The 22,963-nt window shown below is 47.5% G+C and overlaps 2 protein-coding genes across 6 annotated transcripts; both read right to left on the bottom strand.

Annotated features, from left to right (window-relative positions):
- Positions 1 to 130: 130 nt before the first annotated feature.
- Positions 131 to 2,906, bottom strand: LOC114786900 (uncharacterized). Its single transcript, XM_028974475.1, has 3 exons — positions 2,887 to 2,906; positions 1,725 to 2,057; positions 131 to 1,059 (listed from the first exon to the last, which is right to left on the bottom strand). Exons 2-3 carry the CDS (start codon positions 2,038 to 2,040, stop codon positions 338 to 340), a joined length of 1,038 nt encoding a protein of 345 aa, XP_028830308.1. The 5' UTR covers positions 2,041 to 2,057; positions 2,887 to 2,906; the 3' UTR covers positions 131 to 337.
- On the bottom strand, positions 205 to 22,025 carry LOC114786902 (uncharacterized). Of its 5 annotated transcripts, XM_028974480.1 has the most exons (4): positions 18,567 to 18,777; positions 17,528 to 17,846; positions 16,924 to 17,440; positions 16,320 to 16,332 (listed from the first exon to the last, which is right to left on the bottom strand). In XM_028974480.1, the coding sequence occupies exons 1-3, from the start codon at positions 18,772 to 18,774 to the stop codon at positions 17,146 to 17,148; spliced, it is 822 nt and encodes a 273-aa protein (XP_028830313.1). In that variant the 5' UTR covers positions 18,775 to 18,777; the 3' UTR covers positions 16,320 to 16,332; positions 16,924 to 17,145. The 5 variants fall into 5 exon arrangements, 3 of the variants coding, with proteins under 3 accessions (XP_028830312.1, XP_028830313.1, XP_028830311.1); XM_028974479.1 differs by lacking the exon at positions 16,320 to 16,332 and adding an exon at positions 205 to 245 and having other exon boundaries at positions 17,033 to 17,846; XM_028974478.1 differs by having other exon boundaries at positions 16,924 to 17,846.
- Between the last annotated feature and the right edge of the window lie 938 nt (positions 22,026 to 22,963).

Here is a 22,963-nt window from a genome sequence, read left to right as displayed (position 1 = left end):
TTTTTTGTTGACTATATGTTGCTTGCTTGCACGGTTGCATGCTAACCCATGTACGCTAAGATAAATTGCTGGACCATCACTAGATTTGTGCATGATAACATATTATGTCTTTGTAAGCGAGTAAGACAAATACACAAAATCCCACCTTTATTTTGTTTAATAGAAACCAATAGAGCAGAAACAGATTCAAGGTTTTTTCTTGATGGCCTGAAACAAAACGAGAAAGATGCGAGGAGACATGGTACCATCAAAACAGCACTGAGCACTGAGTTTACAGTAATAAAGTAGTTATTATCTCTTTATTACTCCACATGCATACTGAAGGAGTAATGATTTATTAGAAGAACCATCTACTCTGATGATTTCTGACTATGTAAAAAGTTCCACATGTGACTTGGTACATGACCGCTACACTTTGTCTAGCAGCTTCAAACTTTCTAAGGTTGTCAGGTGAATTTCCAGTCCACTTCACCTTCGCAAAAGGATCCACATAAGCCTGGCAGGCGTTCATGTTAGTAATGATACGGTCGGCCTCATCTCTCCAGTTCACCTCTTCAGTCCTTCTATGCATTTTTCTCATCCAGTTCTGAACTGCTGGGAAGGAGCTGAACATCATGTGATGGTTTGGTTCCAGCAGCTTAAACAGAGCGAATTTTAACACACCACAATAAACTCTATAAATCACAGAGTTCACATTGATGTACGGCTCATCTAGTTCAAACTCTGCCACCATCTCATACATGATATCATTCTGAATACTTTTATCCAGGGGACACTGCACATCACAACTGTTTGTCAGGAAGTTCTCGATTTTTTTGTGAAATTTAAGAACATCGTTGTTGATCACATGCTCTCCTCTTTCAGAACGTACACCAGTGTCTTTAAGAAGCTGCTCGTCAATGTGGAAGTCTGGATCTATACGGCGAAACACCTCCTCTATCATGTTTTTAATTCCAATCATTTTCTTCTGCTGTTGATCGGCTTCTTGAGACCTGGATCCTTTCTTCCCTTTAGACGCCATGTTCTCTATGTAAGAAGACAGGCTGATGAGTGGAACACCTGTAAGAACAGTAGATTATTCTTCTATGTAGACATCAGAGTATTTACATTTTTGAACTGACACATGATCAGTGAGAGACATGAGAGACATCTCTGTCTCACACGGGCAGAACTAGACGTCCCCCTTACAGACACTGAAATTCACCTTCTTGTCACGGCTCTCCTTCACCCACCACACCAGCAGGGAACACACTCATCCTCACATCCACCATCGCATCAACGTTTCCAAACGTACAATAATTATCGTATTTTAAATTTTTTTGGATTGTCAATGTGAGACACTGCAGCGCAGGACACAGTGACACGGTGATCTAAAAAATCAAATACTGTACGATAATTTCACCCCTTCAGTTATTTCATTAGCAAGACAAAATGTCCACATCTCTGTTTTCATCTGACTGCGCGGACGTACTTGGCCAATCAATGCAGGCAGGGGCGGGGCAGCCTGTCTGGAGGCCTGTGAGAGCCCCTGCGTTCCTGGCCTTCGCTCTTTGGATTACCGCCTTGTTGACTGGATGCACGTTGCTTGCATCTTCTACCTGACCGCCCTCGCCAATGCTGACCCTGATGTCTAACGATTCTGTACGGTGAGTCTGCAGGCCACAATGGGCCCAACATGAGCCTGAACCACCTGCCTTCCCTACCTCACTCCGTCTTTCCCTTACCATGAACTGCAGCGTCTGTTCCCGCCATGTCCGCGCATGCATCCCCTTCATCGGCTGAGCTGAACCCAGATGATCTTCCAAAGCTTCTTCCACTGGTCTCCTTTTGCAGCCCCAGTGCAACCATCATCTTCTCAGCAGCAAGCATGGGATCTCCTTCACCCAGAGCCAGGACCCACTCCACAGCCTCTTTAACAGAGCCGATGACAGGAACAGAGTCTAGGAACCCAACCCACACCATCTCATCAGTGTCTCCACCATGACCAGATGAGCAGGTGCCCTGTGGAACAGCACGTGGCTTCATCTCCTTAGCTTCCATGATGGAAGCTGAGTGTCCTGTAGAGAAGAAACTTTATTCAGTTCTTCAGGTGAAGAGAAAAATAATAATAGAGCAATTTATTAACTAGAAAGGAAAGTCTGTGAACAAACTCCAGATGGGCTTAGCAGAGCCGCAAAAGAAGGAGAACAGATAGATAATAAAGGTATAATTATTGACACATGATAAAGTTAAGAATAATCCATCATTTGACAGAATAATAAAAGTAGCGTTAATATATCAGCATGTAGCTGTATCAACAGAACAATATTTCTTTTAGAACCTGGACTAACATGAGTATTGTTCATGGGGAAAAAGGCATGTAATCAGATTAGAAGAACCACATTCCCTCAACTAGCCTTTACGAAGATGCTTTTATTAAAAAATTACATTTATAAATGTCTCATCAGGCAATATGATGTAATATGATGCATTTTTATTATGATGTGCTGCGTTTCACAATTACAATCACTAAGAGTCTTTTTTTTAATCTGCAGGTGAATTATATGACCAGTGTGATTTTAACTTTTTAATATATATATATCTGCAGTGCATTCTGGGTAGCTCAGGAGGAAAGCCACGCCTCTGTCGAAGCATGGCTCTCATCGCTGACAGCTCCCAGCATGTGTCAGGCGTTTAACCACACAGACAATTGTGAGAGAGGTACGCCCTTGTAGCGTGCGGGATTGACCCAAACGCGGAGAGAACCGCGGGAGGTTGGAAGACACACGCGATTGTTGTTGTAACGCCCAAGCGCTAAAAGCAGAATCCCACCGGGGAAACGGCGTTACGATAAACCGTCCGATATAAGTAGCTCGCGAGCTGAAGAGATGGAGAAACTCACGGTACCGGAGATGGAGAGGACTGGATACTGGAAATAGGTGAGAGGACCATGAATTAAACACGATGTCTGAGCGAGGAGCAGGCGCCAGGACTTCCTGTTTATCTCCTGTCCTAACCAATCCTCGCTCTTCCTCGCAGTCACCTGACTCGCTCACCTGACAGGACCCCCCCCTCGACGACCGGCTCCTGACGGTCCCGGACGAGAAGGCTGGCGGCGATGGAAGGCCGAGATGAGGTCCGGGTCCAAGATGAACCGGGAGGGAACCCAGGACCGTTCCTCGGGGCCGTAGCCCTCCCAGTCCACAAGATACTGGAAGCCCCGGCCACGAGGACGAGAGTCCAGGATCCGGCGGACGGTGAAGGCGGGACCACCATCGATGATCCGAGGAGCAGGCGGAGGGGCTGAGGGGGGAACGAGTGGGGAGGAGACATACGGCTTGAGCTGGGAGATGTGGAAAACGGGGTGGACCTTGAGAGACGAGGGGAGGCGCAGCCGATAGGCGACCGGGTTGATTTGAGCGGTCACGGGGTAGGGACCGACGAATCGAGGAGTCAGCTTCTTGGAATCGGTGTGCAGACGAAGGTGACGAGTGGATAGCCAAACTCGATCGCCAGCTGGAAGGAACGTCCCGGACGGTGCCGACGTCGGTGCTGACGGATGTAGTCAGAGTTGGCTCGAGTGATGGCAGTCCGGGCCTTGATCCAGGCTGAGCGGCACCGCCGAACCAGGTCCTGCGCCGCCGGAACATCGACCTCTGCTTCCTGGTGAGCAAAGAGGGGCGGTGAGTAGCCGAAACAGACCTCAAAGGGAGACAAGCCCATAGCAGAGGAAGAGTGCAGGTTGTGGGAGAGCTCGGCCCAGAGCAGGAACCGAGGCCAGAGACGGGGCTGCGAGGACACAAAGCAGCGCAGGAAGCGGCCGAGTTGCTGATTGGCCCGCTCAGCCTGACCATTGGACTGGGGATGGTATCCAGAAGAGAGACAGCGGGTGGCACCGATCAGACAGCAGAAGGCTTTCCAGAATCCGGCGATGAATTGGGGCCCCCTGTCTGAGACGACATCTGTCGGAAACCCATGCAGCCGGACCACGTGCTCCAGAAGCAACTCCGCAGTGGTTTTGGCGGAGGGGAGTCTGGACAAAGCCACCAGGTGCACTGCCTTGGAGAACCGGTCCACGATGGTGAGGATGGTGTCCTTCCCGTCCACGGGAGGGAGACCGGTGACAAAGTCCAATCCCACATGTGACCAGGGGCGCCGGGGAACCGGGAGAGGACGCAGATCACCGACCGGAGGAGAGGGAGAAGACTTCGACCGAGCACAGGTCTCACAAGCGGAGGTGAATTCTCGGACGTCTCGCCGCATGGAGGGCCACCACAAAGCGCGCTGGAGGAGGCGAAGGGTACGGGCCGGACCAGGATGCCCAGAGAGCGGAGAGGAGTGGGCCCAAAGCAGAGCCTCTTGGCGGCAGCAGGAGGGAACATAAAGACGACCAGGTGGCGTCTCCGGAGGAGCCGGCTCCCCAGGCAGCGCACGCCAGATGGAGTCCTCCAGAGGCCAACGAAGAGGCGCGACAATCCGCTCGGCAGGTATGATGGGGTCCGGATCCGGATCCGGGACAGACAAAGAAAATTGCCGGGAGAGGGCGTCTGCCTTAGTGTTCTTGGATCCGGGACGGTAGGCCAGCTGGAAATCGAAAGATTCAAAAAACAAAGCCCAACGAGCCTGCCGGGGGTTGAGCTGTTTGGCTGAGCGGATGTGGATCAGGTTCTGGTGGTCGGTCCAGATCAGGAATGGCTCAACAGCGCCCTGGAGCCAGTGCCGCCACTCCTCCAGAGCCCACTTGATGGCCAGCAGCTCACGGTCCCCAACCCCGTAACGCTGCTGAGTGGGAGAGAACTTACGGGAGAAGAAGCAACACGGATGGAGCTTCCTGTCTGGACCACGTTGTGAGAGAACAGCGCCCGCGCCCACATCGGACGCGTCCACCTCGACAACGAATTGCTCAGCCGGGTCCAGGTGGCGAAGAATAGGAGCAGAGGTGAAGAGACTGATGAGGTGATGGAAGGCCCGAAGTGCCTCTGGAGGAAGAAGAAACGGCCGGGGTTGATGAGCTGGTTTAGTGAGAGTCGTCAGCGGTGCTACAACTGAACTGAAACCCCGGATAAAACGGCGATAGAAATTGGCGAACCCCAGGAAGCTTTGCAGCTGCTTAAGACTAGTGGGTTGGGGCCACTTGGTCACAGCTTTGACCTTCTGGGGATCCATGGCCACGCCCTGGGTAGAGATGGTATAACCCAGAAACGCGGTGGAGCGCTGGTGGAAGGCGCACTTTTCCAGTTTACAGTACAGCTGGTGGGCAAGCAGACGTTTCAAGACGGCTCTCACATGAAGGACATGATCCTGTTCATTCTGGGAGTACACTAGAATGTCGTCCAGGTACGCAAACACCCACTGGCCGAGCATGTCCCGGAGGACATCGTTGATGAAATGCTGGAACACGGCGGGCGCATTGCACAACCCGAACGGCATCACTAGGTACTCCCAGTGTCCTGTTGGAGTAATGAAGGCGGTCTTCCACTCATCCCCCTCCCGGACGCGCACGAGGTTGTAGGCGCTGCGCAGATCCAGCTTGGTGAAGATGGAGGCCCGGGAGAGGGAATCCAATGCCGTGGAGAGGAGAGGAAGCGGGTGCCGGTTCTTGACGGTGGCCTTGTTCAGCCCCCGGTAGTCAATGCAGGGGCGGAGACCCCCCTCTTTCTTCTTAACAAAAAAAAAACCTGCGGCCGCAGGGGAGGTGGAGGGCCGGATGAAGCCCTGTTGGAGGGCCTCCGCGATGTAATCCTCCATCACCCTGTTCTCTGCGGGGGACAGAGAGAACAGCCGACCTCGAGGCAGCACTGCCCCAGGTAAGAGGTCGATGGCGATGTCATAAGGACAGTTCGGAGGCAGGGTGGAGGCTTGCTGTTTGCTGAAGACCTCAGCGAGGTCACGATAAGAAGCAGGGATTACATTTACATTTACATTTACAGCATTTATCAGACGCCCTTATCCAGAGCGACTTACAATCAGTATTTACAGGGACAGTCTCCCTGGAGCAACTTAGGGTTAAGTGTCTTGCTCAGGGACACAATGGTAGTAAGTGGGATTTGAACCCGGGTCTTCTGGTTCACAGGCGAGTGTCTTACCCACTAGGCTACTACCACCTGGGGATGGATTCGATGTCGGCGGGCGGGGGGGCTGGGGATTCTCTGGAGCACGTGCTTGTCCTGGGAAGCAGACAGTGCTGGCGGCAGGCAGGACCCCAGTCCAGGATGCGGTTTTCAGACCAGAGGACGTGTGGATCGTGGAGCTGGAGCCATGGATAACCCAGGATGAGAGGTGATGAAGGTGCTGAGATGACCAGGAAGTGGATGTGTTCAGAGTGGAGGCCGATGGACATCAGAACTGGCTGGGTCTGAGACTGGACTGGATAAGGTTGGAGAGGGTGTCCATCGACAGAGGTGACGGGAATGAAACGGGTGACTGCCTCCAGGGATATTCCCAGCTGGGAGGCTAACCCTTGGTCGATAAAGTTGTCGGCTGCTCCTGAGTCCAGGAGAGCCTCCAACTCGACCCGCTTGTGTCCCAGCTGGAAAGTTACCCTGAGCGAGAAACGAGAACTAACGACATGAGTGGACGTGCCAGGCAGGGCTCCCCCGACACCTACCTGGCTGTGCCGTTTCCCGGACGGAGAGGGCACTGGGGACGGCGATGTTCCGAAGAGCCGCAGTATGCGCAGAGGCCCTCTCTCCAGCGGCGGTCTCGTTCCCCCTGCGGCAGTCGTCCAAGCTGCATGGGTTCCTCGGCCGCTGGGCTAGCGGCCGCGCCGGGAAATGAAAAACGAGGCGGAGACGGCATATGAGTGGAAGGTGGTCGGGACCAACGTTGAGCAGGTGGAGGCCGTGTCAGAATCCGCTGATCTATACGGAGAACCAGATCCACCGCCGCATCGAGGGTTTGAGGAGCTTCCTTGCCAGTCATCTCGTCTTGTATGTGATCAGCCAGGCCCTCTATGAAGAGAGCGCGAAGAGCGTCGTCTCCCCAAGAGAGTTTGGCTGAGAGGGTTCTGAACTCTGAAGCGTAGTGGCAGACGGAGAAAGACCCCTGACGCAGATGGAGAAGCTGGGAATCCGGAGACCTCTCGCCGCTGGCTGGGACGAAAGTCTTCCGGAGCTCCTCGGAGAAGAGAAAATAATCGTTGCAGATGGGTGATTTGGCATTGTATAGGGCCGCCGCCCACTCCTGTGCACGCCCGGACAGGAGGGATGTTAAGAGGGCCACCTTGGCGCGAGACGTCTCATAATGGGAGGAGTAGCACTCGAAAATCATATCCAAGGTGGCTAATAACCCGTCCGGGCGGCCGTCCACCCCGTTCCATTTATCTGGCAGAGCGATACGAGGACCGGCGGTGGCGCCGGACAGCTGGCGCTGTAACACTGTCATGGAGGTGGAGAGTTGCAAAACGGAGTCCTTGAGAGTATTAATGGTGGTGGCTTGTGCATCAATAATACCACGTAAATAGGTGACTTCCGCCTTCACGCGCTCAAACTCCGCTGGGTCGACTACGGGCTCAGACATCCTGTCAGGCGTGTAACCACACAGACAATCGTGAGAGAGGTACGCCCTTGTAGCGTGCGGGATTGACCCAAACGCGGAGAGAACCGCGGGAGGTTGGAAGACACAGGCGATTGTTGTTGTAACACCCGAGCGCTAAAAGCAGAATCCCACCGGGGAAACGGCGTTAAGATAAACCGTCCGATATAAGTAGCTCGCGAGATGGAGAAACTCACAGTACCGGAGATGGAGAGGACTGGATACTGGAAATAGGTGAGAGCTCATGGACCATGAATTAAACACGATGTCTGAGCGAGGAGCAGGCGCCAGGACTTCCTGTTTATCTCCTGTCCTAACCAATCCTCGCTCTTCCTCGCAGTCACCTGACTCGCTCACCTGACAGTATGCACTACAAGCCCGGTTTGGTTTAAATGATCCGGACAATGACTTGTTCTTATGAACTTACAGGACTGGTTTGAACAGAAGAACCACATTCCCACAGCTAGACGTGTGTGTCGGTGGAAAAATGCTTCCACTATAAAATCTGAATGTTCGATTGATCCACCCAGTGGATATGAGCCGAATAAATGTGTGAAATTTTGAGGTTGTAAAATGAAATCACGATAATAATAATAAAGAGAAGAAGAAGATGGAAAACAATATGTTTTTTTGGCTTAACCAACATATGCAAATGCAAATAAAAAATTCATTGTAAGAATATTCTAAATATATTTACATTTCTTTATCACTGAATACATTTTGGGAGAAAAATTCTATACAAATCAAGAGAAACACTAAAACCCAGAAAAGGTTGAAGACGATAAAATAATTCTTGTAATAAGTCAATCTTTTTGTATGATTCCCCAGTTGTTAGATTTATATAAATAGAATTATAAATTGACCTTCAGCCCACCGTCCCCACAAAATCAGTCCCCCACTACCAGAAATTATGCTGTTGAGATTGCCACATTTGGGGTGAGCACAGCCGGAGTGCAATGGCTGAGCCCCGCCCGTGGTGAATCCCGCCCTTCATCTCCCCTGCCATAGCTGCCAACTATGAAGAGTTTTATTAAAAGCAGACAAAAGGGGTTCCAAAATACCTACAGAACACAAGCAGCACACACATGCTTATTAAAACGAACTAGAGATTATCTAGAGGTGAGCAGGTTCTTACCCGAGACTCTGGTCTGCTGTCTGACTGTCAGGAAGCTGCTGGATTCCTGGTTTTATTCCTGATGATCTCAATCTGCAGCCGCCCACTGCCTGCTGCCCTCCTCTAAAGTCATGTGACTTACAAGAAAGAGAAAGCAGCATTTACATTTACATTATTTTACATTTACAGCATTTACCAGACGGCCTTATCCAGACAATCAGTAGTGACAGGGACAGTCCCCCCCTGGAGACACTCAGGGTTAAGTGTCCTGGTCAGGGACACAATGGTAGTAAGTGGGGTTTGAACCTGGGTCTTCTGGTTCATAGGCGAGTGTGTTACCCCACTAGGCTACTACCACCCCAGCACAGCAACACAGCGAAATGGCATCTGCATTTAACCCATGAGGGGGGCTGGCAGGTAAGGAAATGGCTGTGCTGCAGTGTTTCACAATGACAATCACATCACTTTCACTTTCACCTAAAGTAGATTAAATCCCCCATTCTGGACATTACAGGCATTTTTAATTTTAAAAAGATGAAAGTATTTGCTCTCAAACTTTTTGAGGATGATTTAATTAAGAAATTGTATTATGTTGTATTATGTCAAATCTATCATCATAGTATTATAACATTAAGCCACAATGAAGTGTTTAATGGATGTTGTATTATGTCAACTCTGTAATAATAGTATTATAACATTAAGCCACAATGAAGTGTTTAATGGATGTTGTATTATGTCAACTCTGTAATAATAGTATTATAACATTAAGCCACAATGAAGTGTTTAATGGATGTTGTATTATGTCAACTCTTGCTTCGTTCAGGGGAGGAGCCAGATCGGTGACATCAGAAGCCTTGCTGCCCGGCTGTGTCACGTCACTGCTTTTGTGGGGTTTTTGATAGAGAATTCAGAGTTTGGACAGTTTGGAGATACTTTGGAGAGTTTAGAGAGAGATTACAGAAGGATAGATAAGAGGGTGGAGCTAGCTAGGAAGAAAATAGGTGCTAGTAGCCTAGTGGGGTAACACACTCGCCTACGAACCAGAAGACCCAGGTTCAAACCCCACTTACTACCATTGTGTCCCTGAGCAAGACACTTAACCCTGAGTGTCTCCAGGGGGGGACTGTCCCTGTAACTACTGATTGTAGGGCCCTCTGGATAAGGGCGTCTGGTAAATGCTGAAGACTTTTTATGACTCTGTAGTGGCATCGGCCATCTTTTACGGTGTGGTCTGCTGGGGCAACAGCATCTCTGCTGGGGACAGGAAGAGGCTGAACAGGCTGATCCAGAGGGCCAGCTCTGTTCTAGGATGCCCTCTGGACCCAGTGGAGGTAGTGAGTGACAGGAGAATGGTGGACAACATCTCCCACCCCATGCAGGGGACCCTGACAGCACTGAGCAGCTCCTTCAGTGGCAGGCTGCTGCACCCATGATGTGGGAAGGAGAGGTTCAGAAGGTCTTTTTTTCCAACTGCTGTGAGACTCTATAACAAAGACCTCGCAGCTGACCACACACACACAGACAAACACACACACACAGACACACCACGGTAGTTACCCATTGTACAGGTGTAGATATATACATATACATATTTTTTCTGCTATTACCTTTCTTCTATCCAATTTCCCACTTGTGGGACTAATAAAGGTCGATCTTATCTTATCTTAAAAAGGACGTCCCGAGACAACAGTCTCTAAAACTGTACCACAAAAATGCTTCCAGTATAAAATCTGAATGTTCGATTCAGAGCGACTTACAATCAGTAGTTACAGGGACAGTCCCCCTCTGGAGCAACTCAGGGTTAAGTGTCCTGCTCAGAGACTCTTCATGTTGTGTAATTATACACCTGGCCAGTGTCGTGTGTACATGGAGCTTTGAGTTGACTCAGAAAGAAAGTGAAATGTGAAAGTGAAATGGGGCAGTGGTGGCCTAGCGGTTAAGGAAGCGGCCCCGTAATCAGAAGGTTGCTGGTTCGAATCCCGATCCGCCAAGGTGCCACTGAGGTGCCACTGAGCAAAGCACCGTCCCCACACACTGCTCCCCGGGCGCCTGTCATGGCTGCCCACTGCTCACTCAGGGTGATGGGTTAAATGCAGAGGACAAATTTCACTGTGTGCACCGTGTGCTGTGCTGCTGTGTATCACATGTGACAATCACTTCACTTTACTTTGATTGTCACATGTAAAATGATTGTGAATCCGTACAATGACTTGTTCTTATGAACTTACAGGACTGGTTTGAACAGAAGAACCACATTCCCACAGCTAGACGTGTGTGTCGGTGGAAAAATGCTTCCACTATAAAATCTGAATGTTCGACTTACAATCAGTAGTTACAGGGACAGTCCCCCTCTGGAGCAACTCAGGGTTAAGTGTCCTGCTCAGAGACTCTTCCAATCTCAAAACCTATCTGTTTTCTCTGGCTTTTTGCTAAAGTCCTAGACCCTCATTTCACTTGATTTTGACGCAGTGTCAATTATAAAGTCCAGTTTATCACAGAGTCCCCCTGTTAGACACAGACAAAGTTAAATTCACCAGTTAGGCTGTTCTAGTTAGGGTACCGGGCCACTTTAGCACCAATATACCACTATAACCACATATTTCAGTATCGGTCGTACAGTGCAACCGTCTGCCGCTGCTTCTGTTTGTTTTTCTCCGAGACACGGAATCAAGCGTCCAGACTACTGGCAGACCCCAGTGATCAGACCAGCAAATAAATCCTGGTCCTGACAACTGCTTTACAAGGACAAAACATGAAACAAACCAGAGGGTCACCACAGCCACCACCACCGTTACAACTACAGCTTCAGGGATCTTCAAATGGACCAGTAACATCATTACGGACACGTAATCTAGACCATGACACTGAATACATCCTGGACTTCTCCAACCCTACAACCGTAGGACTTATCATTATATCATATCCAACCCTGCACTGACACCACTTGCAGGCTCACTCTACTCTGGAAGGGGGTCCCTCTCTCTATCACTCTACCCTGGAAGGGGGTCCCTCTCTGTATCACTCCTTCCCAACGTTTCTTCCTCTCTTTTTTTCTCTCTCCTAGAGTTTTTTTTGTGTTGAGTTTTTCCTTGTGTGCAGAAGGGTCAAGTGTGGGGGGTGTCATCTGTAGGGCCTGTCAAAGCCCATTGAGACATACTGTATGTGATTTTGGGCTATATAAGAAATAAATGTTGTTGTTGTTGTAATGTTGTGTAATTATACACCTGGCCAGTGTCGTGTGTACATGGAGCTTTGAGTTGAATCAGAAAGAAAGTGAAATGATTGTCACATGTAAAATGATTGTGAATCCGGACAATGACTTGTTCTTATGAACTTACAGGACTGGTTTGAACAGAAGAACCACATTCCCACAGCTAGACGTGTGTGTCGGTGGAAAAATGCTTCCACTGTAAAATCTGAATGTTCGATTGATCCACCCAGTGGATAATTGTGTGAGATATTGAGACTGTAAAATGAAATCGCGATAATAATAATAAAGAGAAGAAGATGATAGAAGAACAATATGTTTTTGTTTGCTTTACCAATATTTGCAAAAGAGAATAAAAAATACACTGTAAGAATCTATAAATATATAAATCTATACATATAAATCTATGGGGCAGCGGTGGCCTAGTGGTCAAGGAAGTGGTTCGATGCTTCATGAGCCACCATCACAACTCTGAACCCGATTCAGGATTCAAATTTGGTTTATTGTCAGTACAACACAGTACACCGTGTATTGAAATAATGTTTCACACAGACCCCACCATAGTACAATTATATAAGAAAAATATATATGTATATACACACTACTTTATTTTACTTTACTGTACTTTACTTTACTTGGCAGACACTTTTATCCAAAGTGACTTACAAGAGGAAGACACCAGCAATTCTCACTCTGTTTCTATAGAATTTGAGTTAAAAACTAAGAGCCCTGATAATATGGAGAGCTTATTATATTTATTGTATTGTGGCACTCTCCACCCTCCATACTCTAAGGCCTAACTTGTCAAGAATAGAACATGCAGGGGAATTGTTAAGTGCTAGACGATTTTTTTATTTTGTGAGTGTGTGTGCGCGTGTTCAGACTTTGTCTGAAATACTTTTTGAACAAGTGGGTTTTCAGCTGCATCTTAAAGGTGGTGGTAGTCTCAGCTAGTCGAATGGAGCAGGACAAGTTGTCCCACCATGTCAGGGACAACACAGGAGAACAGAGTCGATTGGGACCGGAGACCCCATGAAGATTACAGAATAAGAAAAACGCAGTGACATCTACAAGTCAGAAGGTCAGAGGTCAGCTCTACGCTCCCCTGCACTCTCCAGACCGAGCGCTCCAGAGAGGCCTGTTCTGTCGTTTATGAGCAACCTTGAACTGCCCCAAACACTTAGAAATATGACCCATAGAAATTAGTGAGATTTTAATTAATGAGACTCACGTTTCTGAATTCTCTGCATTTTCATCAGTGCTGGAAGAAGCTGACAGAAGAAACTCCTACAGAGAGAAGCGTTCTAGTGAAGGAGGAGGTGACTGTGATGGGGAGGTACCAGCGCTGGACAGAGCGTTCATACAACATGGTGCAGGAACCTCACTGAGACGCTCTTCAGAAGGCAGGAAGTAAAAATTCTTCTTCATCAGTCAAAGTCAAAGTCAGCTTTATTGTGGGCTTTCTTGGTGAGGCGTGTACTGTAGATGTCTTGGAGGGAAGGGAGAGGGACACCGATGATTCTCTCACCTCGGTAGAATGTGTACATGATGGGGGCTGGTGCTCTTGCTCTTCTTAGTTTGCGGAGGAAGTAGAGACGCTGCTGTGCTTTCTTGGCCAGTGCAGTGGTGTTATTTGTCCAGGAGAGATCATCAGTGATGTGCACACCCAGGAACTTCGTGCTGCTCACTCTCTCCACAGATGCACCGTTGATGGTCAGAGGAGCATGCTGAGTGTTTCCTCTCCTGAAGTCAACAACAATCTCTTTTGTCTTCTCTACATTCAGAGAGAGATTGTTGTCTCCGCACCACGTGGCCACTCATTCCTGTTATTAATGAGTCCCACCACAGTCGTGTCATCCGCAAACTTGATGAAGAGGTTGGAGCAGTGTGACGGAGTGCAGTCATGGGTCAGCAGAGTGAAGAGAAGAGAAGGGGGCTCAGCACACATCCCTGAGGAGCCCCCTTGTTTAGAACGATGGTGCTGGATGTGTTACTGCTTGTGGTCTTCCTGTGAGGAAGTCCAACAGCCAGTTACACAGTGAGGTGTTGAGCCCCAGCTGGATCAGTTTTTGTGTGAGCTGTTGTGGGATTATTGTGTTAAATGCTGAACTGAAGTCTATGAACAGCATTTGAACATATGAGTCTTTTTTGTCCAGATGTGTGAGTGCTGAGTGGAGTGCAGTGGAGATGGCATCATCGGTCGAGCGGTTGGGCCGATATGTAAACTGGAAGGGGTCCAGTGAGGGGGGAAGGGCAGACTTAATGTGCTTCATGACTAGCAGTTCAAAGCACTTCATGAGGATGGGGGTAAGTGCAATTGGACGGTAGTCATTAAAGCAGGAAGGAGATGACTTTTTTGGCACCGGAATGATTGTTGTATCTTTGAAGCAGGTGGGGACGACAGCCTGGGAGAGTGAGATGTTAAAGATGTCTGTGAAGACATCAGTGAGTTCCACTGCACAGTCCTTCAGTACACGACCAGGAATGTTGTCAGGGCCCGGAGCTTTGCGAGCGTTGATCCTGCTGAGGGATCTCCTCACACTGTCCGGGGACAGAGTCAACACCTGGTCACCAGGAGGGGGTGTGGTCTTCTGTGCTGTGGTGCTGTTTTTCCCTTCAAAGCGAGCGAAAAAGGTGTTCAGCTTGTTCAGCAGGGAGATGGTGCTATCACAGGTCTGTGGAGGGGGCTTGTAATCCGTGATGGTTTGTATGCCCCGCCACAGGCTCCGTGTGTCTCTGCTGTCATTGAAGCGACAAGATATTCCTCTGGAGTACTGTCTCTTAGCCTCTCTGATGCCACGGGAAAGGTTGGTCCTGGCTGTCTTCAGGCTCGCCTCGTCTCCAACTCTGAAGGCAGCGTTCCGAGCTTTCAGCAGCCTGTAGACCTCCCATGTCATCCATGGCTTTTGGTTGGCACGGACAGTGATGGTTTTGGTGACTGTTACACCAGTGCATTTGTTGATGTAGGCTCTAACAGTCTCTGTGTACTCCTGGAGGTCAGTGATGTTGTTGTAAGTGGCAGCCTGTTTGAACATATTCCAGTCTGTGGTGTTAAAGCAGTCCTGTAAAACCTCTGAAGATCCCTCTGGCCACACTTGTATCTGCTTACGAACTGGTTTGTTGACTTTTACCAGCGGTCTGTAAGAGGGCATTAGCATGACAGAGATGTGATCAGAGGCGCCGAGGTGAGGGAGGGGAAAAGCGTTGTAGGCTCCTCTCTGGATGGTGTAAACAAGGTCCAGAGTGTTATTTCCCCGTGTTGGAAAGTCAATGTGTTGCTGTATTTTTTAAGTCTGCAGGATTGAAATCCCCAGCCACATTGAGAAAAGCATCGGGGTGGGCTGTTTGCTGCTCACTGATGTTGTCACGACTACGGACTTACGGGGGAAGGACATACTGGGAAGGGGGTTTTTATTAATAAACAAACACTAAACACAAATAAAGACGGGCGTGGTGGCCGAAAACAATTTAACTTAAACAAAGAACACAAACTAACCCGTAGGCGTGTGGCGATTGCCAGAACTCAAATCACAAACATACACACGGTTGCCAAATGAAGTTCACCAAAATGCCGGAGACCTAGAAGGGGCGGAAACATCCGGCATTTATGGGGTGTCAGGATTGGAGTCAGGTGTGGCGACTTACAGGACGACAAACATGAAAACGCTGTTTGGTCAGGAGAGAGTGAAGCCGCTGCGTGTGCACGCGCCGCCATCTTGGCTAATCATGTCCATGTGCGTACATTATTAATCCATGGTGTGTTAAGCATGAAATACTAATGGAGCGTAAACAAAGTGGTTTGACTGTCAAGCTGTAAGTTGTGAGACTTGACACCTCCTAACGTCACTGAACAGGAAAACAGGGTCTTGGTGGCCCTGCTGGCTTCATATTTCTGAAACAGACCAGCTGGCCTCGTGTTTCTGTGACATTTACAGCAAGTGGGCTTTGAACCTGGGACTTTGTGGTCTTCTGGTTAAGAAGCGAGTGTCTTACCCACCAGGATACTACCACCCCATGACATAATGATATTTCTCATTTGTCAAACATACTCAATTATTATACTTTAAAATGCAATTCCAAACATTTTCTCTTCTGCTCTTCTCCCAAATCAGGTGTTCTTGCAGGTTTTCAACCCCAACCTGCGCCCTCCTCTACACCATCAAAACCTCAAGTCCACAGTCACTCCCCCTGACAGAACATGAAAGAACCTGGACCTGGATATCTGCTCCTCTTTCAGGTCTCAATGTCATGTGGTAACAGTTGACATGAGTTCCCTCTGGTCACGGGATGTAATGTATGAACACTGAGGATGTTTGACCAAATGAAGACACTTAATGAAGAAGTTTTAATAAGAACGCTTACAGTCGGCAGGGAAACACGGATCGCTCGATCAGGCAGGAATCAGAACGAATCCAGGATTCAGAGATCGGAGTGGAGAACATCTGGGAAGTCAGGACTGTACCACGTTCAGCCGGAACATCAGCGCCGGTATAGAAATCTGTGTGATGGTAAAATACAGAGGATGTATTTCACTGTGTCACCGTGTGCTGTGTGTTCACTTTCATCTGCTCACCTGTGTACGTGGGAGTGGGCGGAGCCAGTTATTTCATGTTAGGTCGTGCTTATTAACATCTGCACACCTGTGTACGTGGGAGTGGGCGGAGCCAGTTATTTCATGTTAGGTCGTGCTTATTAACATCTGCACACCTGTGTACGTGGGAGTGGGCGGAGCCAGTTATTTCATGTTAGGTCGTGCTTATTAACATCTGCACACCTGTGTACGTGGGAGTGGGCGGAGCCAGTTATTTCATGTTAGGTCGTGCTTATTAACATCTGCACACCTGTGTACGTGGGAGTGGGCAGAGCCAGTTATTTAATGTTAGGTCGTGCTTATTAACATCTGCACACCTGTGTATGTGGGAGTGGGCGGATACGTATTTTTTGTTGACTATATCCTGCTGCTTGCTTGCTTGCACGGTTGCATGCTAACCCATGTACGCTAAGATAAAATGCTGGACCATCACTAGATTTGTGCATGATAACATATTATGTCTTTGTAAGTGAGTAAGACAAATACACAAAATCCCACCTTTATTTTGTTTAATGTAGTTAATAGAAACCAATAGAGCAGAAACAGATTCAAGATTTTTTCTTGATGGCCTGAAACAAAACGAGAAAGATGCGAGGAGACATGGTACCATCAAAACAGCACTGAGCACTGAGTTTACAGTAATAAAGTAGTTATTATCTCTTTATTACTCCACATGCATACTGAAGGAGTAATGATTTAGTCGAGCTTAATAAGACCTCCTCACCCATCTAAACAGAAACTGACAATTTCCCAAAGTAACCAGGTCCACGTATGTCTTGGTACATGACCGCTACACTTTGTCAGGTTGGCATGTGAATTTCCAGTCCACTTAACTTTTGCAAAAGGATCCACATAAGCCTGGCAGGCGTTCATGTTAGTAATGATACAGTCGGCCTCATCTCTCCAGTTCACCTCTTCAGTCCTTCTAAGCATTTGTATCCTCCAGTTCTGAACTGCTGGGAGGGGGTTGGATTTCATCTGACTGGTTGGTTCCAGCAGCATCAACAGAGCGATTCTTAACACACCACAATAAAATCCATAAATCACAGCGTTCACATTGATGTACAGCTCGTATGGTTCAAACTCTGCCACCATCTCATACATGATATCATTCTGAATACTTCTCTTCAGGGGACACTGCACATCACGCTGGATTCCTCTCTCTGTCAGGATTTTGGTGTGAAATTTAAGAACATCGTTGTTGATCACATGCTCTCCTCTTCGAGAACGTACACCAGTGTCTTTAAGAAGCTGCTCGTCAATTTGGTAGTCTGGATCTATACGGCGAAACGCCTCCTGTATCATGTTTTTAATTTCAATCATTTTCTTCTGCTGTTGACCGGCTTCTTGAGACACAGATCCTTTCTTCCCTTTAGACGCCATGTTCTCGATGTAAGAAGTCAGGCTGATGAGTGGAACACCTGTAAGAACAAGAGAAATCAGAGTGGTCTTCTGTAGGACGAATCAGTGGGGGTCTGGTGCATGATGTCAGCATGAAGCTATGTAGACATGTAACCTGTGTAGATGATTCTTCTATGTAGACATCAGAATATTTACATTTCTGAACTGACACATGATCAGTGAGAGACATGAGAGACATCTCTGTCTCACACGGGCAGAACTAGACGTCCCCCTTACAGACACTGAAATTCACCTTCTTGTCACGGCTCTCATTCACCCACCACGCCAGCAGGGGGCACACGCTCATCCTCACATCCACCATCGCATCAACGTTTCCAAACGTACAATAATTATCGTATTTTAATTTTTTTTGAGTGAAACACAGCAGCGCAGGACACAGTGACACGTGTCCTCTGTATTTATAACCATCACCCTGAGTGAGCAGTGGGCACCATGACAGGCGCCCGGGGAGCCGTGTGTGGGGACAGTACGTTCATCAAGGGGACCTCAGTGGCACTTTGGCAGATCGGGACTCGAACCCACAACCTTACGATTACAGGGCTGCTTCCTTAACCGCTAGACCACCACTGCACCCCACTGTACTATCATTTTAATTTTATACAATGTACGATCAATAATTCCAAAAATCAAATACTGTACGATAATTTCACCCCTTCAGTTATTTCATTAGCAAGACAAAATGTCCACATCTCTGTTTTCATCTGACTGCGCGGACGTACTTGTCCAATCAATGCAGGCAGGGGCGGGGCAGCCTGTCTGGTGGCCTGTGAGAGCCCCTGCGTTCCTGGCCTTCGCTCTTTGGATTCCCGCCTTGTTGACTGGATGCACCTTGCTTGGATCTTCTACCTGACCGCCCTCGCTCCCTCTTTCCTGTACCATGGACTGCAGCGTCAGTTCCCACCATGTCCGCGCATGCATGTGATACATGTGATACATACATGCATGTGATGCATGAAGAAGTTCCCCTTCATCGGCTGAGCTGAACCCAGATGATCTTCCAGAGCCTCTTCCACTGGTCTCCTTTTGCAGCCCCAGTGCAACCATCATCTTCTCCTGCTTCTCAGCAGCAAGCATGCTCCACCCTGACCAGATGAGCAGCTGTCCTGTGGAACAGCACGTGGCTTCATCTCCTTAGCTGTGGCCATGATGGAAGCTGAGTGTCCTGTAGAGAAGAAACTTATAAAAAATAATAATAGAGCAATTTATTAACTAGAATGGAAAGTCTGTGAACAAACTCCAGAGAAAAGATAGATAATAAAGGTATAACTAGAGACCAACATTCCAAATGAATTTTTGATGGGCTTGTCTGGGCGTTGGTCACGGCAGCGGGCGTGGCCTCCAGATCTGGTGTCAGCTGTAAGAGCCGAAGGACCGGCGTTCCTAATAAAGTGGCCGAATGACCAGGTGTCACTAATAAAGTGGCCAAATGACCGGGCTTCACTAATAAAGTGGCCGGAGGACCGGGCTTCCCTAATAAAGTGGCCGGAGGACCGGGCATCCCTAATAAAGTGGCCGAATGACCAGGTGTCACTGATAAAGTGGCTGAATGACCGGGCGTCCCTAATAAAGTGGCCGAATGACCGGGTGTCCCTAATAAAGTGGCCAAATGACCGGGCTTCACTAATAAAGTGGCCGGAGGACTGGGCTTCCCTAATAAAGTGGTCGGAGTACCGGGCATCCCTAATAAAGTGGCCGAATGACCAGGTGTCACTGATAAAGTGGCTGAATGACCGGGCGTCCCTAATAAAGTGGCCGAATGACCGGGTGTCCCTAATAAAGTGGCCAAATGACCGGGCTTTACTACTAAAGTGGCCGGAGGACTGGGCTTCCCTAATAAAGTGGCCGGAGGACCGGGCATCCCTAATAAAGTGGCCGAATGACCAGGTGTCACTGATAAAGTGGCCGAATGACCGGGTGTCCCTAATAAAGTGGCCAAATGACCGGGCTTCACTAATAAAGTGGCCGGAGGACTGGGCTTCACTAATAAAGTGGCCGGAGGACTGGGCTTCCCTAATAAAGTGGCCAAATGACCAGGTGTCACTAATAAAGTGGCTGAATGACCGGGCGTCCCTAATAAAGTGGCCGAATGACCGGGTGTCCCTAATAAAGTGGCCAAATAACCGGGCTTCACTAATAAAGTGGCCGGAGGACTGGGCTTCCCTAATAAAGTGGCCGGAGGACCGGGCATCTCTAATAAATTGGCCGAATGACCAGGTGTCCCTAATAAAGTGGCTGAATGACCAGGTGTCACTAATAAAGTGGCCGGGGGACTGAGCGTTCCTAATAAAGTGGCCGAAGGACCAGGCGGTCTTAATAATGTGGCTGATTGGCATCCTAATGAAGCTGCTGGTTTATGACCCTGTTTGAGCCTTAATAGCTCGGCCACGCCCAGTCCGATCGCTTATAAAAGTAATAGCATACCTCACACAATAAAGTACTCATTTTTTATATATTGCATGCCAATAAAAGTCTGAAACCAAAAATTCCAGAGGAAATTTTAATGGTCCTGTGCGGCCGTTTGTCACAAGAGCGGGGGTGGCCTCCTGATCTGGTGTCAGCTGTAAAATCAGGCGATGTTATTAAAGTAGCTGATAAAAGTGAAGTGATTGTCACTTGTGATTCACAGCAGCACAGCACATGGTGCACACAGTGAAATGTCTCCTCTGTATTTAACCCATCACCCTGAGTGAGCAGTGGGCAGCCATGACAGGCGCCCGGGGAGCAGTGTGTGGGGATGGTGCTTTGCTCAGTGGCACCTCAGTGGATCGGGATTTAAACCGGCAACCTTTTGATTATGGGGCTGCTTCCTTAACCGCTAGGCCACCACTTCCCCACATACGTCACGGTCACAGGCGGTCACATGAAATTTGGTGACGTTTGAAAAATTAACATGTAAGCATGCTAATGCCAGCATGATAATGTCAAAAATGCTAACAGGGTGTGGCCAAGATGCGTCATGTTAAATTTGGTGACGTTTGGACCAAGTTAAAAAATTAGCATGTGTTTTGATGCTAACGTCCAAAACGCAAACAGGGCGTGGCCAAGATGCATCATGTTAAATTTGGTGACACATCCAATATATCACTCCCGTGTCACTAGCTTATACGGCTGGTCACAGGGAGCTGAAAAGTTCCTCCTCTGCACAATAGTAACCGTACATTTTAAAATTTGAACCCATTTTTTGGGTGGCCCGTATGACCTACCAAAACAAACAAAATGACATATTGTTGTTTCTGTGCATTTCACGGTCTTAGCGTGGCAGCCTTCAATTTAAAACATGTCCTTTTTTGTCTTTTTCCGGGTTTTTTAATCCCCCGTTGGTGGCAGCGGGTGCCCTCAGGGAGCCAAAAACGTATTCCCAGCACAATAATAAATGGTCCGTCATACTGACAGGCCCAAATTATTTCTACTGACACGTGATAATGTTAAGAATAAGTTACCGTTAGGTTAAACCGTCATACGACAGAATAATAAAAGTAGCGTTAATATATCAGCATGTAGCTGTATCAACAGAACAATATTTCTTTTAGAACCTGGACTAACATGAGTATTGTTCATGGAGAAAAAGGCATGTAATCACATTACTTAATGTCCAGAAGAACCACATTCCCTCAACTAGCCTTACGAAGACGCTTTGTTAATTAAAAAATTAGGCAATATGATGTAATATGATGTATTTTTATTGTGCTGTGCTGTGTTCACAATTACAATCACAAATATGACTAGTCTGATTCTGAGCTGCATAATGAAATCGCTCTAAAGAGAAAAATATGGTAAAAGAACAACATGTTTTTTTTGGCTTTACCAACATATGCAAATGCAAATAAAAAAACATTGTAAGAATATTTGAAATATATTTACATTTCTTTATCACTGAAAACATTTCTATACAAATCAAGAGAAACACTAAAACCCAGAAAAGGGTTTCCCTTCATGTCCCCTGCCATAGCTGCCAACTATGAAGAGTTTTATTAAAAGCAGACAAAAGGGGTTCCAAAATACCTACAGAACACAAGCAGCACACACATGCTTATTAAAACGAACTAGAGATTATCTAGAGGTGAGCAGGTTCTTACCCGAGACTCTGGTCTGCTGTCTGACTGTCAGGAAGCTGCTGGATTCCTGGTTTTATTCCTGATGATCTTGTTCTGCAGCCGCCCACTGCCTGCTGCCCTCCTCTAAAGTCATGTGACTTACAAGAAAGAGCAAACACACAGCAACACAATGAAAATGTTGTCTGCATTTAACCCATGAGATTCGGGTCCGCTGCTGCCCCACACTGTGTGTGTGTGTGTGAGTGGTCTTGTGTGTATGTGTGTGTGTGTGATCAGGGGAGAGCGCGGGGATAGCGGGGGCCTAGTGGGTAACTAGCGGCTGTGCTGCAGTGTTTCACAATGACAATCACATCACTTTCACTTAAAGTAGATTAAATCCCCCATTCTTGACATTACAGGCATTTTTAATTTAGAAAAATATCAAAGTATATGATTTAATTAAGAAATTGTATTATATTGTATTATGTCAAATCTGTAATAATAGTATTATAACATTAAGCAACAATGAAGTGTTTAATGGATGTTATATTAGAAAAAATATCATTTAATTATATGGACAATTTAAAAAATATATTGTTTTATGTAGGAAATAAAAATCATTATTATGTTGCTCACTTATAATTTCCGTGGAAAGTATCTGTACCTCAGAACCAGAAACCATTCATAAATGAACTTATATTTAATGAATATTAAAGAAAAGAAATCTATCTGACCGAAGTGACATCTTGATGACGTGTGTCTACCAAAACATTTTAATAACAAATTATCAACTCTGGAATTCAAATGAAATTATACACCATTTACCAGTCGTCCACATGCTGAAAGGCAACACAAATGTAAAGATTTTTATAGTTAATGCGTGCATGCATGATCTACACACATTTACACATGCAAAGCTTCCCTCACACTTTTGTATGTGCAAATCAACCAACTCTCACTCAACAGAGGTGGAGGCCTCAGACACAACTTATCTCCAACCTATAATGCTGCCCTCTCATCCATCCCCAGGAATATCAGGCCCAATTCACACGTCCACCAGGTTGTGGGCAGGAGGAGCTGGC

The sequence above is a fragment of the Denticeps clupeoides genome, chromosome 3 (assembly GCF_900700375.1).
Source record: "Denticeps clupeoides chromosome 3, fDenClu1.1, whole genome shotgun sequence".
Taxonomy (NCBI): domain Eukaryota; kingdom Metazoa; phylum Chordata; class Actinopteri; order Clupeiformes; family Denticipitidae; genus Denticeps; species Denticeps clupeoides.
The sequence above is the reverse complement of the archived record's forward strand: the minus strand, read 5'-3'. Positions and strand labels throughout refer to the sequence as shown.

Coding starts and splice junctions, on each gene's coding strand:
- LOC114786900 (XM_028974475.1), bottom strand. CDS start 2,040: ATGGAAGCTAAGGAGATGAAGCCACGTGCTGTTCCACAGGGCACCTGC. Junction 1,060..1,724: donor AACAGACGCTGCAGTTCATG/GTAAGGGAAAGA, acceptor CTGTTCTTACAG/GTGTTCCACTCATCAGCCTG.
- LOC114786902 (XM_028974479.1), bottom strand. CDS start 18,774: ATGTATCACATGCATGCGCGGACATGGTGGGAACTGACGCTGCAGTCC. Junction 17,847..18,566: donor TGCCTGCATTGATTGGACAA/GTACGTCCGCGC, acceptor TTGTTCTTACAG/GTGTTCCACTCATCAGCCTG.